The sequence below is a fragment of the Arachis ipaensis genome, chromosome B4, assembly GCF_059453495.1.
Source record: "Arachis ipaensis isolate K30076 ecotype BB chromosome B4, ASM5945349v1, whole genome shotgun sequence".
Taxonomy (NCBI): Eukaryota; Viridiplantae; Streptophyta; class Magnoliopsida; order Fabales; family Fabaceae; genus Arachis; species Arachis ipaensis.
Genome location: NC_142439.1, coordinates 116,373,350 through 116,389,186, shown reverse-complemented (window position 1 = coordinate 116,389,186; position 15,837 = coordinate 116,373,350). Strand labels below are relative to the sequence as shown.

At 36.4% G+C, this 15,837-nt stretch overlaps 2 protein-coding genes across 2 annotated transcripts; both read right to left on the bottom strand.

Annotated features, from left to right (window-relative positions):
- Positions 1–3,808: 3,808 nt before the first annotated feature.
- On the bottom strand, positions 3,809–4,507 carry LOC148568894 (uncharacterized). The gene has a single exon (XM_088484811.1). It carries the CDS (start codon positions 4,505–4,507, stop codon positions 3,809–3,811), a length of 699 nt encoding a protein of 232 aa, XP_088340937.1.
- Positions 4,508–4,653: 146 nt separating this feature from the next.
- Positions 4,654–6,260, bottom strand: LOC148568893 (uncharacterized). Its single transcript, XM_088484810.1, has 3 exons — positions 5,784–6,260; positions 5,607–5,681; positions 4,654–4,929 (listed from the first exon to the last, which is right to left on the bottom strand). Exons 1-3 carry the CDS (start codon positions 6,258–6,260, stop codon positions 4,654–4,656), a joined length of 828 nt encoding a protein of 275 aa, XP_088340936.1.
- Between the last annotated feature and the right edge of the window lie 9,577 nt (positions 6,261–15,837).

Below are 15,837 nucleotides of genomic sequence, written 5' to 3'. Positions count from 1 at the left end.
AAATGATCATTTCTATCTTATTTTATATTATTAACTAATTAAAATTACTAAAATTTAATAATACAATTCTGTTTTATATTTTTATATTTAGTTCAATCCATCTAAGCTATATAATAATCATTTTAATTTTTATATTTTATAATGTAATACTACATACATTAATAGTAAAATAACATAATAAATTTTCATGTTTTAATATTAAATATAAAATTAATACGTACAAAAAATTTTAAGCTTTTAATCAATACGAATCATTGTAAATAATACTTATTTATGGCATAAACAAAGAAATACATAATCTTAAGTTTAGCATATAAAAATTTAAGAACATGTTATATGTACAAATGTAATTGCATAGTATTTTTTTTAATGGTGTAGACCAACAACTCTAATTTTATTTCACAGTCAAATTTTAAAAAAAGTCGTAATTTTAAAGGTAGTCAGAAAAAAATAACAAAATTAATTAAAAAATAGTTAACTTATATTATTCTATTAATTTATTTAATATATTAAATTATTTTTATTTATATTTAAAATATTTATAATTTGCATCTTAAATTATGTTGAGTACATGATATTCTATTGTGCTGCTAAAAGTAAAAATGAGATAACAAATATAATTTTATCTCTTAATTCAATATATTTATTTATATTTTATACTTTTTTTACGATTAATTTTGTACGGTGTTGGTATATTAAATAAAAATACCTGTTATAATAATAAAAAATAAAATAAAATTTCAATCAATAATTTTATATTCTTTACTTTTTTTTTCAATTTTATTTTGGATTTTAATTTATTACTAAAAGGTAATGAAATTCTATTGATACTAAAATAAAGTTGTAAAAAGGTCCATAGGGTAGAATAAGTAAAATAACGTGATACCCACATTACAACATCCAAATGAAACAGCCTAAGATCTAAAATGTTTATCTTTCTTTTTCTCGCCGTCTATTATATTATCGATTCTATTATATAAAAATTGATTTTTTACATTTAATGATAGAGTCAACGTAGCATGTTTCTGAGAGTGTTTCTTAATTTATTTTGTTTAACTCATTAAATACAATTCATTATGATGCATTAATTATATCAACTAATTGATTTGATTAGATATTTAAGTATCACACAATTTAAAATTATGTATATTGATTTGATTTTTATGATATATAAATTTAAGGAATAAATTAAAACAATATAACTTATTACTTATTTAATTTGAATATAACAAATACAAAATTAATTTAGTCAAAAGTTTATTATTTTCTAATCCATTGTACATAAAAATGACAAAACAAAATTGTAAAAATAATCTTTTTATCATTTTTGCTATTTTAATTTTATTTTCTTTACTTTTTTATGTGTAATTTTATTTTATATTAACTTTGTGTATTTAATAACAAAATATACTCATATTAATTCTATCATATAATAATATATTTTTCTCCTATGTTAATCAAAGAATTTCAATAGTTATCAACTATATCTAATAGAATGACTGAGAAGTGAGAACTACGACAAGTTAAACCCAGATTCAAAATGCTGAAACGAAGGAAAGAAAACAGTGGATATGTGATTAGAGAAAAATATATAATAACGAAAAATATACTAAAACTGGATTTTTCCTCCAACTAATAAAAGTGAGGTGTCAATTTCTCATGAATTCAATTTTCCTCTAAAATGAAATCACTATTTTCTCTTCTAAATTTATTTTAGAAAAATATCTTTATTATAATTATATTACAATTAACATTTAATGAATAATGCATGATTATACTAATTAAGGAAAATATCTTTATTATAATTATATAAAATCAATATTTAATACATTATCAACTAATAAAAGTGAAGTGTCAATTCCTCATAAATTCATTTTTCCTCCAAAATGAAAGCAGTATTCTCTCTTCTAAATTTATTTCAGAAAAATATCTTTATTATAATTATATTACAATTATATTACAAGTAGCATTTAATATATAATGCATAATTATAGTAATTTAGAAAAATAAAATAAAGTCCAGTAATTTATCTTTCGACTGCACACGTATGTAGAATAACTTTTAAGAATGAGTCACGTATAGTAAATACAGTCGATGATTGTAAAACTGTATACTAACATTGATATAATATTATTTCAGGTATATGTTTTGCAGGTATCAAAGAAAAGTGTTCAGTTATTTTTTAGTGGGTTTAAATTATTTATTGTTTATTAGAGAATTTTGTACATTAGAATTCTCTAATAATTTATTATTTATTTTGAGCTGATTTTGATATGTTCTTACTTGACAGTAAAATAACATATAAAAAATTATTGGTGGGTCTAAGTATTACTAGGTTATTTATGGTTACATTGAGTATATATGTTTGATTTATTAAAAAAAGTAAATTACTAAAACTAATTAATAACTATTTTAGAGTTAATACATTTAATACTAGATTAAGAAAAAATAAAAAATACATAATATGTTACATTTTTATTAATCAAATTATTATAATTCAAATTAATCTTAACAAAAGAATTTAAAATTATAATTTCAATCTTATCACGTGCATGGCACGGGTTATTATACTTGTTAAGAATATATAAATGAGATGAGATTAATGAATGATTTGAAATTAAAAATAAATAACTACAAGATTTGTGAATGTTTGAAAATCTCACAAAATAGTTAATTTGTGTTAAATTAAAAAGTCAATTTGTGAGATTTTAAACTGCCACAAAAGTAATTTAAAACTGTCATAAAAGTTCAATATAAAACCCCACTAAATACGCACAAAACCCCCACTGATTGTGGAGGTTTTTAAAAATTTCCACAAAAGACTTCGTAACACCTTAAAATTTGGGAAAATCCCTACAAACCATTTGTTAGGAGTTATAAACCTCCACAAATAAAAAAGAATTATCACAAATAACCAAAACCTTGTAGTGATCCTCCAAAAATAAATTGTTAGAATGTAATTTAAATAAGCAATTGATTTAATAATGTAATATACCCATTATTTTTTGAACCGTGCAATTATGCTGTAACTACAAATAATTGGTATGTAACTCCAATAGTTTTAATTATTTTATTGGTCTTTATAGTTTTACTAAATTTATAATTAGGTCGTTATATTTTTTTTAATTAGGTCCTTACATTATTTTTAATTTTATAATTAAGTCCTTCTAAGTGTAAAAAAAAATGTTAGAGTTGACTGAGTATTTTTTCACAAATTGAAGGTATTCATAATTAAAAACCTAATTACACTACCGCATATATTTTAGGAGAAATATTATGTTAATTTTAAGGGTAAAAAACTTAAACAAGCCAAAGGGAGATCAATTTTACACAGATAAGCCAAAGCAAAATCTGATTCATCAATCAACCAAAGGACATTTCTATAGTTCGAACCAAATAGGTTCGAATTCACTTTTCAAGTAATTCGAACCAAATAGGTTCGAATTACACGTATAGAACAAAGCAACATAATTCGAACCAGATTGGTTCGAACCCTAACTTAATAATTCGAACCAGCTTGGTTCGAATTACTCAGAATTCGTTCTAGCAAGCAATTTAAGTTACGAACATAGTTTTCGCATCATGTCTTAATAAAACTCGTAAAGTTATTTTTGCCGGTGTGCATTAGACATACATTTCGTTTAAAACTGCGGTGACAGAATATATTCATTAACTAAAATCTCATTCAAAGTACATCGCACTAACGTTAACAAATTCTATCAGTCACCAACTACAAGCAAGAAAACCAATAATAGTGGAATCTAAACGCGAAATTGAAATAACAAAAGTACCAAAGCCACCAATACACCTAATCATGTCCCCGTGTGTGCTCTGCTCCTCCGAGCTGTGGGCAACTCCGACGTGTGTGGCCGGGCTGCCGACAAAGTCCACATCTCTTTGGCCGGTTCAGATATGCCTCGTCCATATTGGTCCGTATCCGAGTTGACCTGGGACGACCCTCTCTCGCACGCCTCTTATTGGGGTCAGGGATGACAGTCGGCCCGTCATATGGTGGCCAAAAACCCTCCGGAATGGGAGGTGTGAAACCCATTTGATACACACTGAAGACCGAACTAAGACGATACACCTGGTGGACGTAAGGCTCCCATGTAAGCCGTGAGTAGGCACAGCATGCCAGTGCGTGGAGACACGGGAAATGAAGTGCCTGGAAGTATCCGCAGTCACATGTGTAAGATGCAAGCGAGACTCTGTAGGTACTCAGTGAGAAAGAACCAGTCGGAGTTGTCTCTGCGACGGTGAACTCGGAGTTATCCCTGTCGTACACAGTTACCGTGAAGCACCTAGCCGTCTTCAAGTTGGCCTCTATACACTTCACCAAGTGCTGACTAAATTGTTGTCCGGTACCCATCTGCGCCTCAGCCTCCCTCCCTTTGCGAACAAATAATTCGGCCAACCTTCCGTATGTTGCCTTGACTAGCGAGAACACAGGAAGGTTTCTAACACCCTTGAGGATCGAGTTCACACACTCAGATATATTCGTCGTCATATGTCCGAATCTACGCCCCTCATCACAATGCTGTGTCCACAAGGAATACTCAATCTGGTTAGCCTAGTCACACATCGCCGGGTCTTCGGTCCTAAGAATATCAAACCAGTACTGGAACTCGACCTCGGTCTTAGCGTATGCCGCATTCACAAGTAGCCTCCTTGCGTCTTTCCCTTGAAGGTGAGGGCAAAATTTGCCGCAACATGTCGAATGCAGAATGCTCGGTATGCAGACGGAGGTAACCAGCCTCCGTCAGGAGCCTCAAGGGCGGCCTTGATGCCGTTATGCCTGTCCGAGATAACCAGCAGACCCGGCTGCGGTGTCACATGCTCACGCAGGTGGGAGAGAAAGAAGGACCATGACTCAGCATTCTCACCCTCGACTAATGCGAATGCAACAGGGAGTATGTTGGAGTTCCCGTCCTGTGCAATCGCGACAAGCAACGTTCCCCCATACTTGCCATACAGATGGGTGCCGTCAATACTAACTAGGGGCTTGCAATGACGGAATGCCTCGATACATGGTGGAAAGGTCCAGAATAGTCTGTGAAAATAAGCTCGAGACTCGTCCAACTGTCCACCAACACGAACAGGGCTCGTCCTTAGCACTGCAACAGTACCAGGCATCGTCAACTGCACTCCTAACACCCACCTTGGGAGCTCGTTGTACGACTCATCCCAGTCACCATAGATGAGGGCAACAGCCTTCTGCTTCGCCAACCAGACCCTCCTGTAAGTCGGCCTAAACCCAAAGTGTGCGGTGGTGGCATTATGAGCACTTTGATGCTAACGGATGCATCAGCCCTCACCATTGACATAATGAATGCCGATATGACATGGTAATCCAAACTCCTGTGGTCGCTGGAAATGGAGGTGGCGAGACAAGTATGCGGTCCGTTGTAACGTTTGACTTCCCAAATCCCCTTGCGCTGTCGGAGACTGAGTCGAATCAACCATGTGCACCCATTGCCGAACTCAGAACACTTGCCCACATACCGGCGATAGTCAGACTCCACGACCTTGTACTGTACCCCTCGCCGGATGCTGTAAGTCTTGACACTTAACAGGGCCTCTTCTTTATCCGGAAATTGCTGACCAACCTGAAACTCTGTCAGACCTGCAGACCCTTCAGCATTTCTAGCGCCAAATCCAGCCAGCTGCCCAGCAACCCCCTCCTGCCTCATGGCATCCAAGTCCAAAGAGGAAAAATGTGGAGGGTACTGTTGTGTGCCAGAGCTAGAACCACCGCCCGGCCCAGCAGGCTCACTTGCTCCAACATCATCGCCACTGTCATCAGCAATCATATCCGGCTCGACATCATCATCCTCTGGATCATCCAAGAATCCATCTCTAACCCCAGCCGGTGTAGCACACTGTAAAGATGTCGGCAGATACCCACCTTCACCGACCTCGTCGCCTACACTGCCGATGAGATCAACAGCGAACAAAGGGGAGGCGACAGGTTGGACGGGTGGCTCGTACGCAGGGACGGAGGAAGATGCAATGGCAGGTCTGGAGCTAGAACCGGCTACCGTGGCTAAAGTGGTGGTATTCCGGTTCGAACCCCCCAAGCTGGACACTGCGTCAACCAACTTTGCCAACAGTTCTGGTGTCCTAACCTCTGGAAACTGCCGGCGACAATGAAACATGACCTGCAAGTCCTCATCACTCCCGATCGTGAAACAATCGTACTTTACGGTGTTCTGGAGCACCGTGATTGGAAATCGATAAAAAAACTTCTTAACCCGTTTCATACCTTCCAGACCGAGTTTCAGCAGTACAGAGCTAACAAGGTCCTCATACCTCGTCGTAGGCGTGACGATAATACAGAGAGGATCCTTATCAGTGAACTTTACACCGGAACGAGTTTTCTTCTTAATGGATCCTCTGTGGTGAACCAACACAGCGAAACTCTCCTCACTAGCCATGTAACCCCACTCTAATGATAGCAACTCACCTTCACACCATATATATACAGCTCTCCTCCTCACTAATTCGAACCATGCTAGTACGAAATATGGTCTGTGTAATTCGAACCAAGCTGGTTCGAATTATGGAGGTTGAGTTCGAACCAAGGTGGTTCGAATTATGTGGCTATGGGAACATGTGTAATTCGAAACTATTTGGTTCGAATTACTTGGAAAGTGAGTTCGAACCTATTTGGTTCGAACTATATAGAAATGTCCTTTGGTTGATTGATGAATCAGATTTTGCTTTGGCTTATTTGTGTAAATTTGATATCCCTTTGGCTTGTTTAGGTTTTTTACCCTAATTTTAACATTTTTGACATAAAAAAGATCCAATTACAAAATTAAAAATAATATAAAGATCCAATTGAAAAGAAAAAGTATAAAGACCTAATTAAAAATTTGGTAAAACTATAAGAACCAACAAAATAATTAAACCTCCAATTTATAATTTATCATTATTATTTTTTAAATTAGCCAATTTATTTAACTTAAAGCCTTTAAAATAAATTATCTATCAATTATATATATAATATTAATATAATAGATTCAGTTATACACTGAAGTATATAATGAAATATGAGAAATGTAACTAATTTTAATAATCAATTTTATTTTTCTTAAAAATTCATACAATAGTTTAATTTGTCTGATATATCATAATTTAAATTAAAAATAATTATAATAATAAATCCTTGCATTACGCGAATTAATCCCTAGTTTAACTACTAAAATGGACCTTATATTATTTTTTAAAGTATTATTTGCCATTTTATTTCCTATAAAGTTAGTCATATATAATAATCATTTTGGGCTCGCTCATAGCACTAGCACAGACCTACGTCCAGTGATAATAATGGAACCTCTCCATGAAATTATAGGACTGAGACTCAGCGTTTGAATTCTACTTGCAAATAAATCTCGCTCAAGACTTGGTTCACTTCTGCTAAGCTAACTCTTCAGAAATAAAGAGGACTTATGATTACAACCATACATATTATGCTAAATTCTATATAAATAAATACTTATAACTCAATTTTTAATAATGTATCTCATATGTTGCACGGTGAAAAAATAGTAACTGAAATTCTACACGGATCAAAATAATAAGGTCGTAAACATAATCTACGTACAATTTATTTCTTACAACTTTATATGCATATTCTCATAAACTATACTCTGTATTAAACTGATAAACAAGAACAAGAACACTTGTAAATCTAGCTATATCTTTGAAACGGTAAGGAATATGTATAATAGAACACCAGCAAATAAGAAAAAATTATTTTTGAGAAGAGCACAAGGTAAATTCTAGACACTCGTTTTACTCTGCTTTAAGTCTTAGCTTTTTCTCGACTTCATCCTTTCACCTTATTTAATGGAATCCAAACTACTAAGACGATTCCTGCAATAATTTGAATTTTAATTTGATTGTTACTATTCATTAACAAACTTAGATGAGATTTTCTTTATTAAGTAGCTATAAATATAAACTTCAAATTACTATCGGATAAAGTCCATATCTAGACAAAGAAAAAATTTAGTAAATCAACTTTTAGTTAGTCGATATTAGTCAACTTTTATTTTTTAATATTAAAAGTTCTTATTTTACGGAGATTTTGTATTTAGTGTTTATAATTTAGAGTGTAGATATTATGATTTAAGTTTTAAATTTTGAGATAAACAAAACAATTTAAAAAAGTTGGCTAATATAGACTGAAAAATAGTTGATTACTCTTGTATAAAAGAACAAAAGTGTTCATGGTAGTGTACCAGTGAAATTATTGAAGGCTAGATCAACAATATGAAGCATCTCCCACTTGGTTTTTAATTTGTGCAGGCAATAGGGCCATGAAGTTTGTTTGACCTTAGAATCAAAACTCTTAACGGTGGAAATTTTCCTTAAGAATCATGGGAATTCATAACTCAAAAGACTGTTTCCCAAGTTTAGAACTTCAAGACCATTGCAATTGGCTAGTGATTTTGGGATAGCACCACCTAATTGATTTCCATTGAATCAGAAATATAGCCACTGAGTTTGTTTCTAGCAAGATTTAGTACTCGAAGAGCATTACTTTGCGTTGTCAAACACTCAGATCAGGCTATTGTTTGAAAGTGAGAGGAAGTAAGTGAAACCAAGGTACTTCTTAATGTTAGGTGGGATAATGCTGAATCTGTTATTAGAATAGTCCAAATGAACAGAACCATGAATTTGGTTGGAATGAAGGTCAATCATCATTATATTAGAAATGAGATTTTCAAATGAACCCTCTAAACTTGTGAAATGGTTGTTGGAAAGATTCAAAGAAAGCATGGATTCAATTTTCCAAATCCAGTTAGGTATTGTTCCTTGGATTCGGTTGTTGGACAAATCCAAGCAAGAACTGAGATTGATTTCTAAGGAATCTTGGAAGTTCTTTTAACTGCAAGATGCCAACAATAGATGCACCATGTTGGGAAATAATGATGGAATGCCAAGATCATCATTGGTTTTTATATCAACAAATAAATTGTTATGTGGAAGACCTAATACACTTAGATATGGTAGCTGTTTCCTTATCATATCTAATTGTATGGTTCCATTAAATTTATTCAGAGAGGTTGAGGAGGGTAAGTCTTTTAAGATGAAAAAAAAAATGGAGGAATAGGCCCTTCTAATTTATTGATGCTGAAATCAACTAACTCCAATGTTGAGAATGTTGCATTTGGAATTCATCAAGGAGACCTTCAAATTCATTGTTAGAGAGAGTGACATCTTGTAAAGATGGAAGAGTGAAAAGAGTCTTAGGGATTTTTCCACTAAAGGAATTATCACCTAAATTGATTGTGTTTAGATTTGAAAGTCCTTTCCAATGAGTAGAAAGAATTCCCCCATTTAATTCATTTTGAAGAGATAAATATTGGAGATTCTTGGAGTTATTGAAACATGGAAGAGGACCAGGGAATTTATTAAATGACAAGTCTAGATGAGTCCAGAAAAAGAAACAGAAAGTGTCCCATTGAATTGACAGTTAGAAAGATCGAAAGTTGACAATTGTTTCAAATCTAAAGTTAGGTGATTTTAAATCTAATTCGTCAGATGTCTAATAATAAGCCTTATTGAATGATATAGTTTAAGAAAAATGATATTTATACCATTTTTTTAAGATAAAAGTAGTCACATTTGTTTTCTTTGGAGTAGTGAGATCAGTGGGTTTTAGGAATTTTGTGGTTGAGTTATAAGTTTCTGAGGAATAAAATATCAACCAAGTAATTGAGAAAATTCTGCAAAAAACTTGAGTAACAAAAGAGTATTAAGTAGGTAGTTGAAGAATTGAAATAGGACTTTTCAGTCATTGAAAAATTATAATATACATCTTTTCTGGCCTTTTAAGGGCCTATAAAACTAGCAACGTCTTTTCAGAAACATAATTAATAGAGTAAAGTATCGTTTTTGTCCCCAACGTTTGGGGTAAATTCTATTTGTGTCCCTAACGTTTAAATCGTTCTATTTGTATCCCTAACGTTTGTAAAAGTGATTCAATGTTATCCTGCCGTCAATTACACATCATGAGCGCTTTAGTTTGAGTTTTAAAAATCTCTTCTTGAAGTTAGAATACAAATGTCTGGGATAGAATCGATGATCTATTCCGAAAAATAGCTCATCAAATGTTGAAACTAATTCCGACAACATTTACATAATTCACTTTTCTAGGAATATAATTAAATCTAAATACAAATAGTGGGTATAATATTAAAATCGACCACATCCAAGTACGACCTAATTGAGAATGAATACATCCAAGTGAAAATAATTGAAAATATAATCTGATTTGTTCGTATAATTAATAGTAGGATAACATTGAATCACTTTTATAAACGTTAAGGATACAAATAGGACGATTTAAACATTAGGAATACAAATAAGACTTACCCTAAACGTTGAGAACAAAAACAATACTTTACTCTAATTAATATTTTTTTCTTCAAAAACCTATAAATACATACAAGATATTTTATTAACCTAATTGTCTTCTTATTATTTTTTAATAATCCTTATATTATTTATATCTAAAGAAAATATACGGAAGTATACTAAAAGCATAGTACAGATCGATACCACATTTAGGTACTTGTACTTTTGAGAATCTACCAATTAATCTTAAATGTTTTAAAAACTTCGGCCATTTAACACCAAAATATATCCTCACTCAATAATTACTATCCCTACAAGGACCGGAAGAGAGTCATCCTCATAAACCATCTCAAATTCGACTCGTTAACCATTCGATAAGCTGAACTTATAAGTTTGTGAATTAAATTTGAGTCTGAATTTGAATTCATTTATTAAATGAGCCGAATTTAAACTTAGATAAACTTAACTCATTAGTTCATGAGTTGACTGAATTATATATATATTGTTCCGGCCTGGCCCAACAAGGGTCTCGAGTTCGATTACGGACTATCGACTTGCCGGGCTATTTGACCCGAATCCATAGGTGACCCACGTGCTACCTCATGCCTTGCTGAGAAGACCTGGACAACTAACAGAAGCTTCCAGACAGATGGACCAAAGAGAAAGGGCCAACCCGAGTTCAGAGTATAAATGGAAAGGGACCTACCCCTCTCCAGAGGTACGTCACCTTTTTACCCTAATTAGCCGCCTCATTGTACGGACACTGACTTTAGCATCGAAGTGTCCTCGCAGGTGGCCCCACGAGGCTCGCGCTCAGGTCCAGATCCTCCATCTCAGCTAGTTGCTCCAATCTCAACTCCATCCGAACCGCCATTCATCCGAGCAACCGAACATTGGCGCCGTCTGTAGGGACCTGACGTGAGTATAGAGCTTTTTCCTCATGTGGGGGAAGTATGAGAGGAGGAGGGAACTCGCCTAAGGAGCAGGGTGAGTTCATCAACCTCTTCTCAGGAATGTCTAAGACCTCTGTCTCGGCAGGGCGACCCTCACTCCTGATCTCCCCATAGACGCCTGTTTGGTGGCACCGGCGATGACAACTCAAAAATTATGCAAGAGCTCAGACACCGAGTGCAAAACTTGGAGAGAGAGTTGGCAGCAAGGGATCATTATCATCCTGAGCACATCAGAAACTCTCGTCCGAGTCTATCTCGCACCCGATCTCCCACCAAGAGGTCGGAAGACCATAGGAGAAGCCCCAGGCGGGACAACGAGCATAGGAGCCGATGCTCGGTCTCACTCCTACGCCTACAGTAGGTCGGAAGGCCAGGGAGAGACTAAGAGAGACCGAGGAAAGAAGCGTCGAGATCTTGTCATAATGGGTGCCACCTACTTCCACCCATCTATTCTCAAGGTCTGGCTACCGAAAAATTTTGACAAGCCAATGGACATGAGGTACGATGGGATCAAAGACCCACAAGAACATTTAACGACTTTTGAAGCCAGAATCAACTTGGAGGGTGTTGGAGATGCCGTCAGATGCCACACATTTTCAGTGACCTTGGCAGGTCCGGTGATACGGTGGTTCAACGCGCTCCCGCAAGAGTCCATTACCGCTTTTGTGAACATCGCGTAGAGGTTCCTAGCCCAATTCACCACCAGGATAGCCAAGGCCAAGCACCCGATCAACTTGTTGGGGGTGACCCAGCGTGCTGGAGAGCCAACGAGGAAGTTCCTCGACCGGTTCAACAACGAGTGTCTAGAGATTGATGGCCTGACAGACTCGGTGGCGAGTCTATGCTTGACAAATGGCTTACTAAATGAGGATTTCAGGAAGCACCTCACTACCAAGCCTGTCTGGACTATTCAAGAGATCCAAAATATGGCTAGAGAGTATATCAACAATGAGAAGGTTAGCCAAGTGGTGGCTGCCAATAAGCGGCAGCCACCCAACCCACTGGCACGTCAGATTGGATACTTGGAAAAGCCAAAAGAGGCGCCAAAGGAGGGAACGTTCGGGAAACTGTTCAAGCCGTTTTCCCAGGTGGGCATGTTTACTAGCTGCACCCCTCTAACGACACCTATTGTGGAAGTCTACCAACAAATCACAGATAAAGGCATACTGTCGAAACCTCAGCAGCTCAAGGATAGGACGGGTGGAAACAAAAGCTTGTACTGCAACTACCATAAAGGTTTTGGCCACAAAACCCAAGGCTGCTTTGATCTGAAGGATGCTCTTGAGCAGGCCATCCGAGAAAGGAAGCTGACGGAGTTCTCGCAGTTTATACGGGAACCGAGGAGGAGAGAGCGAGAACGTTTCGAAGAGGATTGGAGCTGAGCTGTGAAGCCAAGGCAGGGGACCCGAGAATGCTGACAACGCTCCAACTGTAGTCATCAATGTCGTGGTCGGGAGAGATGAATCACCCAAGTCAAAATTAGCAGCAAAAAGGATGCTAAGATCCTAGCTATGTCTTTGGGAAGCCCCAATGCTCAATCTACGGAGCTCCCTGAAATATCTTTCGACTCAGAAGATCGATGGTATCACGATCTCCTCGAGAACCTGCCTATGGTGATTACAGCGATGATCGGGATGGGCCTGGTAAAGCAAATCCTAGTGGACACTAGAGCTGACTTGAACATCCTGTTTAGGAATGTGTTCGATGTGCTGGGGATCAGAGAAAATGTCCTCAAAAACCACAAGCACGAGGTCGCCGACTTGGAAGATAATTACATAAGGCTTGATGGGCTAATCACACTTCCGATATATGTTGGATCCAGGGAAAGCAAGAGATCAGTGATGGTAGAGTTCATGGTCCCGAGGGACTCTACAGCCTACAACGTCATCTTAGGAATAAAAACTATCAACGAGTTCTCGACTGTCGTATGTATGAAGTTCCTAACGATGAAGTTTGTGACGGACATTAGAGCTGCATGATCCATCCGAGGATACCTGAAAATGGCGGTCGCTTGCGACAATGCCAGTCTATCTTTGAGGAAGAAGTCAAAGGAAGCATCTGGGGTGTTATTGGCTGACTTGGATGCAAGGTTTAACGACAAGCCGAGGCCAGATCCCTAGGGAGACATGGAGAAGTTCCGGGTAGGGGACACAGAGGACAAGTTTACCTTCGTAAACCGAAACCTCCCCCACGAGTTAAAAGGACCTCTCATCGAGGCCGTCAGAGCAAACAGAGATCTATTCACCTGGACCCCGATTGACATGCCAAGAGTAGACCCCAATTTTATGGCACATCATCTGGCTGTAAAACCAGATGCTAAACCAGTTGCACAACGGCGGAGAAAGATGTCGCCTGAGAGGGCTAACGAGGTATCCAGGCAGACGGCTAGCTTGTTAGAAACCGGTTTCATAAGGGAGCTAGAGTATTCAACGTGGCTGTCGAACGTGGTACTTGCTATCGGGAAGTGGAGAATGTGCGTTGACTATTCGAATCTCAACAAGGCATGTCTAAAAGATTCATTCCCTCTCTCTAACATCGATGCCCTAGTAGACGCGTGATGAGCGAATTCTTTGATGGTATAGAATTTAACAAAATTAATTCTCGTTGCAAGTATAGTTCTACACCAACAAACAATTCTCACATCAAAAATTTTGGTTGTCACAAGTACAAACCCCAATAAAAATTAACCGAAGTATTTAAACTCCGGGTCATCTCACAAGGAATTACAATGAAGTGCTCAATTATTGGCTATGAAAATGCAAGGGGGTTTGATTTTATAGTTTGACAAAAAAAGTAAACAACAAGAAAGTAAATGATAAGAACAAGTAAAATAAAGGAAAAGAGCTCTTGGCTAGACATAGGTAATTGAGATCAACATCCTTGTCTACAAACCATATATTGACAATTATGAGGAACCAAGCTCATCAAGTTTACTTCTGTACTTGAAGTATATCAAATGGCTTGATCAACATCAATCCATAGGTTCTAACCTAGCTACTAATTGACTTAGTAGTAGGCTAGTATCAATGGTTATCAAATTGACCACCAAGGGTTCTCAAATCACCAATTCAATGAGACCCAATGACTCAAGGTCACTCAATTCTCTTAGCCTAGGCCAAGAGCCAAGAAAATTACTCAAAAACTAGAGGAAACATTTTATCAAACACCTAGTATGCAAGAAAAGTAAACATCATAAAATGTAAGAATTAAAGGTAACCCATAACTATCATAAGCAAGAAATCAACAATAACAATGAAGATAAACATAGAAAAGCATGGAAACATAAATTTGCATTAAAGAAAATTAAGATCCAACAATGGTTCATCAACATAAAAGAGAGCAAAATAAGAAATCACAAGAGAAACTAAGAAGATTAAGATAATAGAACACTAAAATATAGTGAGAATTAAAATCAAAACAAGAATTGAAAGAAAAATTTGAGAGTGATTAACCTAACTTTACCCTAATTTCTATCCTAAATCTAGAGAGAGGAGAGAGCTTCTCTCTCTAAAATTCTACCCTAAAATATGACAAAAACTAAATTATGACTACTTGGTTCATTCTCTCCTCAATCCTTGGGTTCAATAGCATCAGAAATGAGTTGGATTGGGTCCAAAATGAGCTAGAAATCGCCCTCAACGAGTTGCTTAAAGTGGACCCACGCAACTCCATCAGTGCGCACGCGTACAGTGCATGTGCGCGCCCCTATATGCGATGCAACTATGGCAAATTTTATATCATTTCGAAGCCCCGGATGTTATCTTTCCAACACAACTAAAACCGCCTCATTTGGACCTCTGTAGCTCAAGTTATGGTCGATTAAGTGCAAAGAGGTCAGGCTTGACAGCTTTACGGTTCCTTCATTTCTTCATGAGTTCTCCCACTTTGCATGCTTTTTCTTTATTCCTTCAATCCAATCTTTGCCTTCTAAACCTGAAATCACTTAACAAACATATCAAGGTATCAAATGGAATTAAAGTGAGTTAAATGTAGCTATTTTAAGGCCTAAAAAGCATGTTTTCACACTTAAGCACAAATTTAGGGAGAATTGCAAAACCATGCTATTTCATTAAATAAATGTGAGAAAAGGTGATAAAATCTCCCAAATTAAGCTCAAGATAAACCACAAAATTGGGGTTTATCAATGCGGCATCATGATACCAATTCCTAAGCTTCATGGACGTGTACTCGGGGTACAACCAGATCCTGATGCACCGCCCTAATGAGGAAAAAACGGCGTTCATAATGCCAACAAGGACCTATTGCTACAGGGTCATGCCATTTGGATTGAAGAATGCGAGGGCCACCTATCAAAGATTGATGAGCAAAGTCTTCAAGGAGCATATCGGCAAGTCGGTGGAAGTGTACGTTGATGATATACTGGTAAAGACGGCTGAACCGAGTAGTTTGGTTGCCGAGCTGGAAGCTGTCTTTGGGTCGCTTCGAAAGCACAATATGAGGCTCAACCCCCTCAAGTGTGCGTTTGCCATGGAAGCTGGGAAGTTCTTGAGCTTTA

Coding starts and splice junctions, on each gene's coding strand:
- LOC148568893 (XM_088484810.1), bottom strand. CDS start 6,260: ATGAAACGGGTTAAGAAGTTTTTTTATCGATTTCCAATCACGGTGCTC. Junction 5,682..5,783: donor CTGATGACAGTGGCGATGAT/GTTGGAGCAAGT, acceptor GCCATGAGGCAG/GAGGGGGTTGCTGGGCAGCT. Junction 4,930..5,606: donor CAGGTCTGACAGAGTTTCAG/GTTGGTCAGCAA, acceptor GCGATTGCACAG/GACGGGAACTCCAACATACT.
- LOC148568894 (XM_088484811.1), bottom strand. CDS start 4,507: ATGACGACGAATATATCTGAGTGTGTGAACTCGATCCTCAAGGGTGTT.